Source organism: Microcaecilia unicolor, chromosome 6, assembly GCF_901765095.1.
Source record: "Microcaecilia unicolor chromosome 6, aMicUni1.1, whole genome shotgun sequence".
In the NCBI taxonomy this organism is placed as follows: Eukaryota; Metazoa; Chordata; class Amphibia; order Gymnophiona; family Siphonopidae; genus Microcaecilia; species Microcaecilia unicolor.
This window is the reverse complement of record NC_044036.1, coordinates 170,256,869-170,271,097: the sequence shown is the minus strand read 5'-3', so window position 1 is coordinate 170,271,097 and position 14,229 is coordinate 170,256,869. Positions and strand designations below refer to the sequence as shown.

General features: G+C 43.0%; 1 protein-coding gene across 3 annotated transcripts in view; it reads left to right on the top strand.

Moving 5' to 3' along the window:
- Positions 1 to 12,912, top strand: part of SLC6A11 (solute carrier family 6 member 11) — a 310,046-nt gene extending 297,134 nt beyond the window's left edge. For all 3 annotated transcript variants that reach the window (XM_030207198.1, XM_030207197.1, XM_030207199.1), the window contains 3 exons: positions 3,312 to 3,412; positions 8,341 to 8,511; positions 11,896 to 12,912. In XM_030207198.1, the coding sequence (XP_030063058.1) occupies positions 3,312 to 3,412; positions 8,341 to 8,511; positions 11,896 to 12,048 (425 nt within the window). In that variant the 3' untranslated portion in view covers positions 12,049 to 12,912. The remainder of the gene's footprint in view (positions 1 to 3,311; positions 3,413 to 8,340; positions 8,512 to 11,895) is intronic.
- Positions 12,913 to 14,229: the final 1,317 nt, after the last annotated feature.

Sequence of the window (14,229 nt, the reverse complement as noted above, 5' to 3'; positions counted from 1 at the left end):
GCCCATCCCCCCCTACCTATTACACTTGTGCTGCTAAATGTGAGCTCTTCAAAACCCAAACTGAAACCCACTGTACCCACATGTAGGTGCCCCCCTTCACCCATAAGGGCTATGGTAGTGGTGTGCAGTTGTGGGGAATGGGTTTTGGGGGGGGGGGTTGGGGGGCTGAGCACCGAAGATATGGGGAGCTATGCACCTGGGAGCAATTTGTGAAATCCACTGCAGTGCCCCCTAGGGTGCCCGGTTGGTGTCCTGGCATGTGAGGGGGACCACAGCACTACGAATTCTGGCTCCTCCCATGACCAAATGCCTTGGATTTGGTAGTTTTTAAGATGGGCGTCCTCAGTTTCCATTATTGCCGAAAACCAGGGACGACCATCTCTAAGGTCGACCTAAATGTTGAGATTTGGGCGTCCCCGACCATATTATCGAAATGAAAGAAGGACGCCCATCTTGTTTCGATAATATGGGTTTCCCCGCCATTTCGCCGGGACATCCTTAGAGATGGGTGCCCTTAGAGATGGTCGCCCCGTTCAATTATGCCCCTCCACGACATTCAACTATATATTTAAACCCATTTTCAAACTGGACTCTCTGAAGAGAAATGGAAACAATTGGTTACTCATTTTAACTACCTATGTAGATAGGGCAGGCCCTAACACTAGGCAGACTGGACATTGGCTAGGGATGACACAATTTTGGGGACAGTGAGTTGTTGGCATGGCAACAGTAGTAACACTAGAGGTAAGAGACCCTGGCCACAGTACAAAAAAAAGACACTCAGTATGGAGCCTTTAGGGACATGCATGCACTCAAGATTTTCTGCATCCTGCTTTCTCCAGACCTGGGAGTTTGCATCGGAGGAAATGGGATGTACAGGACTTGAAAGGCTATGTGCTGATTGTTAGTGCTTCTCTAGGCCCAGGTGTATGCAGAAATGATGGGTGATGGGGAGATAGTGAAGGAAAAGAAAGGGGAAAAGCCGGGCATGTAAAGGTAACAGTAATTCCCTATATACAAGTACCAAGTCATGAATGACTTATGGAGGCTGTCACATCCATGACAGGTTCTTGGTAGATTGCTAGCAGGGAGGTTTGCCATCTTTATCCCCAATTTAAGACCTCTAGACTATCCTATTTCTGAGTTGTTCCTCCTTCTCTTTGGAACAATATTCCTGTCCACTTGCGAACAGAACTCTCATTCCTAAGGGTTAAAGCTATCCTAAAATCTCACATCTTCTCCAAAGCATTCACACCCAAACCTAAATGATAGGTAGCTCACTCCTTGCCCCTTTGATATCCCGTTGCAGCAAGATTGTACCCTCACTGTTCTGTCTCGCCTTTTCAATACCCTTTTCTACCTTTTATATCCTCGCCCTTGATTACTTGTAGTATTTTCTTATTCTGATAGATAATTCCCCCATTGAAGCCCACACATCCTTTTGTTTCCATCCCCTTTTTCAATTTCAATTATGCTTGACTTGTAAACCACTTAGATAACTGTTATTTGCAGTATGTTAAATAAAATTGAACTATAAAGAGAATGAGAGATCTTGTACAAGGAAGTAGAAAGGGAAAAGAAGGGAATATACTAGGTACAGAGGGGTGGCAAAGGGAAGAGAAGGAGGGATGCTGGACAAGGGGAATAGAGAAGGGAAGGGACAGGGAGATGTTGGAAATGGAAGTAGGGAAGTGAAAGAAAGAAAGATGAGGAGTAGGAAAGGTGAGAGAAGGATAGATGCTGGACTACTTAAGATAGAGAAGGGAAATAGTGGGCTAAAAGGGTAGGTGGGAAAAGAAAGAAAAGACAAGATTCTGGACATGGAGGGTAGTAAAAAAGAAGATAAGAAACTAGACATGGAAGGAATGGTAGAAGAGAAAAGGACAGATGATGGTCATGGGCAGTAGGGAAGAGAATGAAGGGGAAATTCTGGACTACAGGGAGGTAGGGAAGAGAAGGAGATATGCTGGACAGGTATAATGGAAGAGAGGGAGATGCTGGACACAGGGTGGGGAAAGGGAAAAGAGGCGGAGATGCTGGATACAGGATGGGGGAAATGAAGTGTGAGGAGAGATGCTGGATGGGGTGAGGGAGATGGAGAGTAATGGGAGATGCTGGACATGGGATGAAGAAGATTGCAAAAGAGAAGAGATGCTTTCCTTATTCAATCACATATAGAAACATAGAAAATGATGACAGAAAAAGATCATATAAAACCATATATTCAGCCCATCCGAACCAACAGCCCATTCTCTATAGCCCCTTCTTTCCCCAACAGATCCTCAGTGCTTGCCCCATGCTTTCTTGAAATATGGTATATTTTTATTTGTCTACACTTCAGTTATTGACTTTATTGTAATATGATTGTTGTACTTTATATTGCCTACTTAATCTCAATTGTTAGCCACATTGAACTCGAATATAACTTGAGATAATGTGGGGTATAAATCTCTTAAATAAATAAATCCTTGTTTCTATCACCTGGTTTTGCTTAACACAATATAACTGTATTTCATTAGCATACTTCTTGAATTTGGATTTGATTACTTGTATTTCTCAAAATCCAAGTTACAGTTCAGTACAAAATGTATTTCTTTTTTTTTTGTTATATTTGTACCCCATGTTTTTCCCACTCATGGCAGGCTCAATGCGGCTTACATGGGGCAATGGAGGGTTAAGTGACCTGCCCAGAGTCACAAGGAGCTGCCTGTGCCTGAAGTGGGAATTAAACTCAGTTCCTCAGGACCAAAGTCCACCACCCTAACCACTAGGCCACTCCAAAAGTGTTTACAATGTCTGTACACAAGGCAATTGAGGGCTAACTGATTTGTCTAAGGTAACAAGGAGTATGGAAGAATTTGGATTTAAATCTTGGCTTTCCTGGTTTTCAGACCACTGCTGTAACCATTAGGTTTTTCCTCCACTACAGGCTTTGATTGTTATGTATGGTATTTGATTATTATAATTTTTCCATGAAACACTCATTTCAACTGATAACTTCAGAAATATAACAGATGATTTTGAAAGGAAGCTGAGTGTGTGATATAGGCCCTTATTTTATAAGCCCTCTTTGTATTTGATACATGCATAAACCAGCACTTAAAGGGTATAATATTTAGCCAGTGGCAGTCAGCAATTTTTAGCTGCTGCCAGCTTTATGACCAAATATTCAATACTAGGGTATCATACAGTATTTGCCAACCTTTGTGTCAATTACAAAACCAATAATATAAACTTTAAAACAGAAGCCAAAATTCTGTCAGTGCATTCTGCATTCAATTAGTTGTTCTTTTTTTTTTTGCCTCCAACAGGAAGTAATCGTTTTTATGCTAATATAGAAGATATGATTGGATATAAACCTTTTGTATTAATAAAATGGTGTTGGATGCTGTTTACCCCCGGTATCTGCGCTGTAAGTATTCACAAGCTGTTTAATTATGATATGCATAGCACGTTATTGCCTCAGTCCTCTGTTTATTGAGTTTGAAGAATTCTACAAAGAATATGGAAATGTGACTTCCACTGCCTAAATGTTCAAGTCTTTGGATCTTTCATAAACATAGAAACAGAGAAAGTGACATCAGATAAAGACCATACGGTCTATCCGGTCTGCTCATCCATGTCATCCACTATCTGTTCCTCTACCTAAGCCAGCCTTGAATTCAGATACAGTCCTTGGGCCCGATATTCAAAACCATTTAAACTGCCAGAAGAGGCTCCCGGTGATTTAAATCACCTATCCAGGGCTAACTGGGCATTTTCAGAGGTTCTTAAGTGGATAATGCTGCTGAATGTGCCTGGTTAGCACTCAAGCTGAAACTGGCTATTTTGGGGGCATTCCAGGGGTGGAGTCGGCACTTAGCCGGTTAAGCGTCCATATTCAGCATTTAGCTGGTTTTGATGACCACATAAATAGGACCGCATACAACGCAGTCCTATCTTTATGTAATTCTTCATAGCCAGTCAAGTGGCAGATATCACACTTAACTGGCTATGTTTTTGCCAACTTCCTGTACCCGGAAATTCGATGCTGGAGCCTAAACATAACCCGACGTTGAATTTCTGGGTTTAATGCTGGCAGCAGTCAGCAAAATGCTGATCACTACTGACTGAACATTGGGCCCTTTGTCTTTATCACCTCTACCAAGAGGCCATTTCATTCATCTACCACCCTTTCTATAAAGGCGTATTTCCCTAGATCACTCCTGAGCCTATCCCCTTTCACCTTCATCCTGTGCCTCTTCATTTTCAGGTATTTAAATGTCTCTATCATGTCTGCCCTCTTCCACCTTTCTTCCAAAGTATACATATTAAGGTCTTTAAATCTGTCCCCATATGCTTTATGATGAAGACCACTGACTATTTAAGAAACTGCCCTCTGTACTGATTGTCATGAAGATGAGGTCTCCAGAATTGTCCTCTAAATAGAGTCTCATAAGATACCTATACAGAGGCACTATCACATCTTTCTTCATGTTGGCTATTTCTCTCCCTATGTACCGAAGCAACCTTCTGGCTTTTGCCATTGCCTTTTCTACCTGTTTGACCACCTTCAGGTCATCAGATATGATCATCCCAATTCCCACTCTTCTTTCATGTATAGAAGTACTTCACCCCTATAGGTTACTACTTCCTTGGGTTGTTGCAGCCCAAATCCTTGACTGCATTTTTTAGCATTAAATCATCTTTATAGACTACCAACTAATAAGATTTTGTGCATAAATGCAAATTGCTGCCATTTAGTGCCAATAATTGTTAACAGCCAATTATTGGTGCTAATTGGCTCATAATTCAATTAAATCATCCATGCAAATTGGACGCAAGCCAAAAATTGTTGTAACATACCCAGCTCCATGACAGCAGTATGCAGGTCCCTGGAGCAGTTTTTAGTGGGTGCAGTGCACTTCAGGCAGGTGGACCCAGGCCCATCCCCCCCCCCACCTGTTACACTTGTGCTGGTAAATGTGAGCCCTCCAAAACCCACCACAAACCCACTGTACCCACATGTAGATGCCCCCCTTCATCCCTAAGGGTTATGGTAGTGGTGTACAGTTGTGGGGAGTGGGTTTTAGGGCAGGTTTGGGTGGCTCAGCACCCAAGGCAAGGGAGCTATGCACCTGGGAGCAATTTGTGAAGTCCTCTGCAGTGCCCCCTAGGGTGCCCGGTTGGTGTCCTGGCATGTGAGGAGGACCAGTGCACTATGAATGCTGGCTCCTCCCTTGACCAAAGGGCTTGGATTTGGTCATTTTTGAGATGGGCATCCTCGATTTCCATTATGGCCGAAAACCGGGGACGACCGTCTTTAAGGTTCACCTAAATGTTGAGATTTGGGCATCCCCGACCTTATTATCGAAATGAAAGATGGACGTCCATCTTGCTCCGATAATATGGTTTCCCCGCCCCTTCGCCGGAACGTCCTTAGAGATGGACGCCCTTAGAGATGGTCGTCCCCATTCGATTATGCCCCTCCACATGGCCTTTCGGCAGGGTGCCATTACTGCCACCCATTGAGGTGAAGATATAGGCTCCTGTGCTAACCCGGCGGTAACTGGGCAGTGTGCGGCCCGATTACCACCGGATTATCGCCACACGTGCCATTTCCAGGGGTTTTCTTTTTCCCCCAGATATGGCGTGCACTCGGGGTGGGACCACTGCCGGCGGACCTTTTGGACCGGCAGTTGTGCCAGAAGAGTGAGCAGTAAGCCCGCATTGGGCTTACCGCCGCTCTGTAAACGGCCCCTAAAGACCTCTTTTACTAAGCCGCACATGCAATTCCCATGAGTCAAATGAGAGGAAGCCCAGAGGAATTGAATGGACTTCCTCTTATTTGCCATGCTGGGAATTGCTAGCGTAGCTTAGTAAAAGAGGGCGTAAGTGAACCCTAATGAATGTGCATTCCTAATTACTATAGCTCTGTAAAGGTCCTTAAAGTTAATGTAGCCATGGCAGGATTTCCACCTAACATACATTTAAGCACACAATCTGCAGTGTACTCTCTTCCTTACCAGTGGGATGCAGCTTTTAACTCCTAACCCTTATTCACTTGTTCAGAAACCTTATTTTATCATCCTCACTTTAATATTCCCTTATCTCTTGTTTGTCCTGTTTGTCTGCCCTAATTAGATTGTAAGCTCTGTTGAGCAGGGACTGTCTCTTCATGTTCAAGTGTACAGCGCTGCGTACGTCTAGTAGCGCTTTAGAAATGATAAGTAGTAGTAGTAGTATTTCCAAGTTAAGGCCAGTTTATAGAAAAAAAATATTTTTTACCTTTGTCACTGAAAAGAAAAAACTGCATGTAAATGTAACAAAGTAAAAAAAAATCCATGCATGAAATGTGCTAAGTTTTCAAACACCTATTTGAGAATTGTGAAGGCAAAGTCAAGTTTTAGATGGACAGTAACGTAGTATCAGCCAAATGGATTTTTAACTAGCTAAAATTATGTGCATTCTAAGAGTCACAGTAAAAAGAGATATTCTAGGGATGTAACTTGGTCAGGAGAGAAAACTGAATGGACATTAAAGTACTTTTAGACACATAACAAATCAATTTGAAATACCAAGGGTCCTGTTTACTAGGATGCATTAAGCAGCTAACATGCTAACAACTCCTGCTAATTCTTGTTAGCTTCCTAACACAGAAAGAGGGCAGTGAATGGGCAGGAACTGCATCTTACAGTTAACATGTGGCAAGTTACCAAAGTTGAAGGGGCCTTCATGCTTCAATCATATATACTATTGACTCAAGAAGCAAGGAGTCAGACTGTCTTGATTGTAGCACTCCTATTCACAACCTTATTCATTAATAGTTTGGAAAAGAAAGCAATGAATAGCTTGATGAAATGTACAGATGACATTAACATTTTGAAAAAGCAAAAGCACATGCAGATAGTCCCTTGAGAATAGAAGCCTGGACATGTAAATGGCAAAGTGATGCACCGTGAGAAAAAATAATACTACATATGTTAATGGAGTTAATGCACTCTGGGGATGATGCAGAAGGCCTTGCAGTAAAGCCATAGGTCTACTGTGAAATTACTGTAGAGCTGCACGGGGACAGAAATTTCACCCATCCCAAATGGAATCTAACTCATACCCACCTGTACCCGCTAAGGTCTATTCCATCCCCACAATTAATCTCCTCCATCCCCACCCGTACCTGCAGGAGTCAATACTATTATTTTCTTGCTCACAGCCCTATGTTTCCTCCCAAACACGACAGCCTCCAGTGAATTTTTGGATGGTATTCACTGTTCAACCAATGAGTATTCCAAGTCTCAGGCTGGTGTCAAGCTGCCTCTATGGGCATTCCAAGCCTCATTCTGGCCCCTCCAACTGCCTCTCTCAGTGCATTCCAAGCCTCATTCTGGAGTCACCAGAGATTTTGACTACACTCCTGCTGGAATCCCACAGCAACTTCTTTCATCCCCATAGGGATCCCATGGTAACTTCTTCCATCTCTGCGGGAATCCCATGGTAACTTCTTCCATATGCACGGGGATCCCATGGTAGCTTCTTCCATCCCTGCGGGAATCCCATGGCAACTTCTTCCATACTTGCGGGAATCCTGAGGGTTCCGTGGGATTCCTGCAATCCCCATTCCCCTGCAGTGCTCTAAATTACTGGTCCCAAAATAATGTGACATGCTATAAGTAATGAGTATTCAAATTACTGCCACATTAAAATTGTGGCAGTGATCTGCAGCTTATTGCTAAATGCAGCCTTCCTGTCAATGCATGAACGGTGACTGGCTTGTGCTGTCAGAAAGGGTGTTATTTAAAAAAAACATATCAGCATCTGCATTGGTCCCCCTCTCTGAATTGACCCTCATCTCCAATCCTTGGTGTCTGGGTACTGAGAGGAAGGCTACTGGGGCAAGAGGATCAGGTCGGGCAACACATCCCAAGACCTGGCAAAACTTTTCTGTCAGTAACCATGTGTCAGAAACTCATTTTTTTTCTTGTACATTGAAACAGAATACTTAATGGCCTCATTAGCATCCATTTCAATGAAGTGAGCGGCTGTGTCTTCCATACAAATTATTACCTATGCCCAAGCCCTCTCTTCATTGCTCAATTAAGAATGCCGGTAGTAACCTCTCAGTTAGGCCCATGGTAGCTTTCTGCATCAACCCCACTGTTGGTAAATGGTCTCTTATATTTTAAACTGGATTTAAATATTGGAAAGTTCAGTATCTCTACTTCAGTTGAAAGATGGGTCATAAATAGAGAATTTTACCTGACGGAAAAACTGCCTCCAGATCATTGAGATTTAATTTTTACACATGTGGTTTTTTTTTATTGTTTCAGGTGTATTGAAATATATTTTATGTTTTGAATCCAGGGGATCTTCATCTTTTTCCTAGTTAAATATAAGCCTCTGAAATATAACAATGTTTATACATATCCAGACTGGGGTTATGGAATCGGGTGGATGATGGCCCTATCCTCAATGGTTTGTATCCCCTTGTGGATCATTGTCAAAGTGTGGCACACAGAAGGAACACTTTTAGAGGTAAGCAACTCTACTTATAGGACATTTTGCTTTCATTTTGGATGCTGATAGACTATATAGCTGCAATTCATTATTAAAAAGTGGTAGCCTCTGTTACAGACTTTGAAGCTGATGTACAACTGAGCAGGGGCATAGATACCATCGAGCGAACCCAGAAAAATGCCCAGGGCTGTCAATGGTAGAGGCTGCCTGAAGTTGCACCCTCCTTCACTCTCCTTCCCCACATCACCCATGTCTGACATTTGCCCAGCTGGCCCCCATGCCCCCTGCCAGTCCTCCAAATGCTGCAGCACATTACCAGCAGAGACTGTCATGAAAACTGCCACTCTCTGGAAGGTAGAGCTTTTTCTGTGTGCATCCTGTCTCAATATTACAACTTCCGCAGCCTTTGTTGGTAGTGCGCTGCAGCATTTGGAGGACTGGTGTGAGGGGCTAGACAGATGCAAAGCAGAAGGGGAAGAAAGGGGGAGAGATGCTAGACCTTGGGGAGGTGGAAGCAAAGGGTAGAGAGAGACACACACACTCAAACAGACACCTGGACCAAAAGAGAGGGGGAAAGAGGGGGTAGATGTTGGACTAGGGGGAGTGGAGGGAAGAGAGAGAGAGTGAGACGCAGGACCTACAGAGAGAGGGAGAGAGAGAGATGCTCGACCAGGGTCAGGAGTGGTTGCAGGAGGAAGAAAAATTTATTTTATTTATTTGTTACATTTGTATCCCACATTGTCCGACCTATTTAAAGGCTCAATGTGGCTTACATAGTACCGTAATGGTGTTCGCCAGTTCCGGAATGAACAAATACAAGGTGTTATTGTGATAGAATAAGGTTCATGTATGGTAGAAATATAGGGGAACTTAGGGAGGAAGAGGGAAGTTGGGGTGAGTCCATTACGATCTTTGTTTTTGTTGTGTTGCAGGTACTCAGGCTTTTATGTTGGGTTGGTAGGATATGCTTTTCTAAACAGGTTTGTTTTTCGTTCTTTCCGAAAGTTTAGGTGGTCATATGTTGTTTTTACTATTTTTGGCAGTGTGTTCCATAGTTGTATGCTTAGATAGGGAAAGCTGGATGCATACGTTGATTTGTATTTGAGTCCTTTGATGCTTGGATAGTGAAGATTCAAGTATGTTCGTGCTGATCTTGTTGTATTTCTGGTTGGCAGGTCTATGAGGTCTGTCATGTATCCTGGGGCTCCAGCGTAGATAATTTTATGAACCAGGGTGCAGATTTTGAAAGCAATATGTTCTTTGATTGGGAGCCAGTGCAGTTTTTCTCGAAGGGGTTTGGCACTTTCAAAACGCGTTTTTCCAAATATAAGCCTGGGTGCTGTGTTTTGGGCAGTCTGAAGCTTCTTTATAATTTGTTCATTGCAACCCGCATAGATTCCATTGCAGTAGTCTACATGGCTTAGTACCATTGATTGTGTCAAGTTGTGGAATATTTCCCTTAGGAAATGGTTTCACACGTTTAAGTTTCCTCATTGCATGAAACATTTTTTTTATGGTCGATTTTGCTTGGTTCTCTAGTGAGAGGTACCGGTCGATTGTTACTCTGAGAATTTTCAGGCTGTCTGCAATAGGAAGGGCATAGCCTGGGGTGTTTATGTTTGTGGGTTTATATGTGTTGTATTGGGATGAGATGATAAGACAGTGTGTTTTTTCTGTGTTGAGTTTTGGTTGGAATGCATTTGCCCATGAATCCATGATGTTCAAACTGAGTTTGATTTCATTGGTGATTTCTGCCAGATCGTGTTTATAGGGGATATATATTGTGACGTCATCTGCATATATGAATGGGTTGAGACCTTGAATGGATAAGGACTTGGCCAGTGGGGCCATCATGAGGTTGAAAAGGATCAGTGATAGTGGTGATCCTTGTGGTACTCCGCAGTCTGGTTTCCAAGGTGATGATATGTTTGTGCTAGCTTTCACTTGATATGTTCTTGTGGTTAGGAAACCCTTGATCCATTTGAGTGTATTTCCGCTGATTCCGAAATAATCTAGGAGTCTTAGTAGTATGTTATGGTTGACCATGTCAAATGCGCTGGACATGTCAAATTATAGGAGAAGTACGCTTTTACCTATTGCTATGTCCTGTTTGAATTTAGCTAAGAGAGTAAGTAATACTGTTTCGGTACTGTGTAGGGGCGGAATCCTGATTGTGATTCGTGTAATATTGTGAATTTGTCTATGTAGTCATTAAGTTGTTTGGTTACCAAACCTTCCATTAATTTGACTATCAGTGGGATAGATGCTACTGGACATGTGGAGAGCCAAGGTCACAGGAGAGATGCTGACAGTGGATAGAGCATAAGGACATGAAAGCAGAGGGGGCAATACTGGACACCAGGCCCATAGCCAGCATTTGATTTTGGTGGGCCTGCTGAAAAATGGACCTGCTCATGTCCAATACACGCACCTACACCAGTACAGGCCATTTTTCGGCACGCCTTAGTAAAAGGGCCCCATTAGTGTTTTAGGGGCCCTTTTACTAAAGAGTTGTCATGTGGCATCCCGGAACTACGGCCGGCCCAATGTGGCCACCAGTGGTAGTTCTGCCCCCAGTGTGTGGCATTTCCGGTGCTGCCAGAATTCTTGAAAAATTAATACCACAGGGGGTTGCCACCAGATTAGTGCGGCAGCCCTTACCACCACCTCAGTGGGTGGTGATAAATGCTCCCCCTGAAATGGCCGTGTGACAAGTGCAAACTTACTGCACAGGTATTTTTTTTTGGGGGGGGGGGGCTTTTTACCCGCTGTGGTAAGAAAGGCCTTGGTGTGCAACAAAAACAGCCGCTTGGTAAAAAAGCCCCTTAGTGCATAAGGGTGGGGCATGGGCAGGTCACACAATTAGGTGCCAAATCTATAGAATTCTGTAAGATATATGTCTAGGTGCCAACATTTAGATGCTAACATTGACACCTGCCTTTTTCAGGGTGTAAATATTGGTCACAATATGTCATCTTAGGATCTATTCTATAATGGAATTTGGGCACTCAGATACCATTACAGAATACTAAATAAACACACAAATTTTGGATGCCTAATTTTAAGTACCTTATTGATATAGAATTGCCCACTAAGCCCCTTTTCTGAACGTGTAACCTTGGCCATTGAAAGGGTCATTTACTAATAGGCATTAATGTGCATTGTTGACCATAAAAAGGTCTCAGGATAAACAGCATCTGTTAATGGCATTAGCACATAGCATTCATCTTTTTCTAGAATGAATGAAATAAAAAAACACAATAGTGATGCGGTCAGTGCTGCTGACCACATGTATGTGGTTTCAACGACTGACCCAACATTATATTAAGGTACGTTGCCAAGCATTTGAATATTCATTTCTTCACTGATTTTCATGCTTTCTCTTTCTGCCTTCATTTCCAGAAATTTAGAAAGTTGATATTACCCAGCCCAGATTTGAAAATGAGAGGAAAGCTGAACGCCAGCACCTGCACCGCTACAGTGAATGACCGCGATGCCAAACTTAAAGGCGACGGAAATATCTCAGCAATCACAGAAAAAGAGACACATTTCTGAGAACTGTTTGGGCTTCTCTTTCTTTTGTAAAATATATATAAAGAAAACTATATGCTTCACTAAATCATAGAGGCTCGCTTGTTTTGCACATATTTTATTAACAAGTTAATTTTGAAGTGAATATTGTATACTTGTTGACAAGTGGGTTTTTTAATTATGATATCCATAACTGATTATAAAAGCAGTAATCTATGATACTCTAGTGTCAATTTCTTGTAATATTGTGATATCGGTACATGTTTTATAGAAGAATTAGGAAGATGTATAATGTGCCATCAAACATTTTATACTTCAGTTTTTGGTTTTTGAAGGCTTGGTTTTGTATAGATGCGTATCAAAAATGTACACAGTTCAGACCATTCCCATTTCTAATGTATGTCTATAAACAATGCTGCTGCGTCTTCTGCTTATCCCTGAAATTTGAACTCTGTCATTCCTTTATTATAGGAAGCTCACTGAAGAACGTTCTGTTCATCTCTGTCTATCGTGTTTGTCGCTGACCTGAAATCTAAATGTCTAAAAGTCTATTCCTCTTCTACCTCCTCCACAACTTTTTAATACGCCATCAATATTCAAAGGGCAGCTGCTAATTGTGGGGGGCTCTTTTAGAAAGGTGCGTTAGGCTCTTCGCGCATGCAGCGCACACCAAAATGAGACTACCGCCAGGCTACCGTGCCCCCCCTGGCGGTAATTTCAGATTTGCTACACGCCCATAACGCCTGGATGATTTATTTATTTATTTCCTCCCAGGCACGGCGTTTCTGGTGGTAATCAGCGGTTGGCGCATGCCGACCGGTCACCGCGCATGTAGCGTGTGAGCCCTTACCACTAGATCAACGGGTGGCGTTAAGGGCTCAGGCCAGTTTTAGGCACACTGGTTTCAGTTTTACCGCATGCCCTTTTCCCGTCCCATTAAAAAAAAAGCTCTTTCTTGCAGACACGGTAAAAATTGGCCCGACATGCACCCAAAATATGCGCCTACACTACCGCAGGCCACTTTTTACCACAGCTTAGTAAAAGGACCCCTGCGTGTCTCCTATCTGTGAATTTTCAGTGGCATTATGGGGGCAGTTCTACAATGTAGTCACTAATGTTTACATACCCATTAAAAGGGGGCACGGAAATGGGAGGAATCCAAAAAGGTACCGCACTAGGTGTGGAGGTGCACTTGATCCCCACGAAACAAAGTAAGGAAGAACAGAGAGGGGGTGGGGAAGATAGGCTCTTTCTAAACAATGGAGAAGATGTATGATTGTAAGTAAAAAGTCATGTTTATTACAAAAACTTGACTCATCACAGCCGTGTTTCGGTGCCATAGGGAGGATCATAAATGTTTTTGGGTGGATCAGGGGCATTATTTTGAGAATATGGGGGCTCCATGCATAAATTTAGGCGCCATTTGCACTGCATTTTCATTGGTGCAAATGGTGGAACCTAAATTTATGTGTGATCCTTGGGCATAAATGCTGTTCTATAAACCATGCCAAACTTTAAGGACAGTTTATAGAATAGCACTTTTTGTAGTACCATGTACAGAATCTAGCCCTATCTGTACAGAAATGCAGTTTAAGTAGGGTGCGCTAAAAACTGACCTGCGCTGGTGTAGACGCGTGTATTGGATGTATGTAGGTTCATTTTTCAGTGCACCTACAAAGGCCTCTTCTTTTGGGGGGGGGGCTGAAAATGGACGTGCGGCAAAATTGAAAATTGTTGCGTCCATTTTGGGCCTGAGACCTTGCCGCCATCCATTGACTTAGCGGTAAGGTCTCATGCGTTAACCGGGCGGTAATCGTCAGCATGAGTGCAATGCTAATTACTGCCCGGTTAGTGCCGTGTGCCGGAAATTTTCCATTGCGCGTAAAAAAATGAAATTACCGCCCAGGCCACACGGTAGCCGGGTAGTAGTTCCGAATTGGCATGCATTGGGCACGTGCAGGCGCCTACGTGGCTTAGTAAAAGGGCCCCTCAGTTTGGAGAGTAAACCACTACTATAAGGATAGCAACTGAACAACTCTTCCGTTGTACGATTCCCTAATGTGGCTGTGCCACATGAACTTTATCTTACCACAATATCGCTTTGTATTTGTTCACACCGGAGTCTGAAAACGCCTCTCCGGTACTATGTAAGCCACATTGAGCCTACAAATAGGTGGGAAAATGTGGGATACAAATGTAACAAAT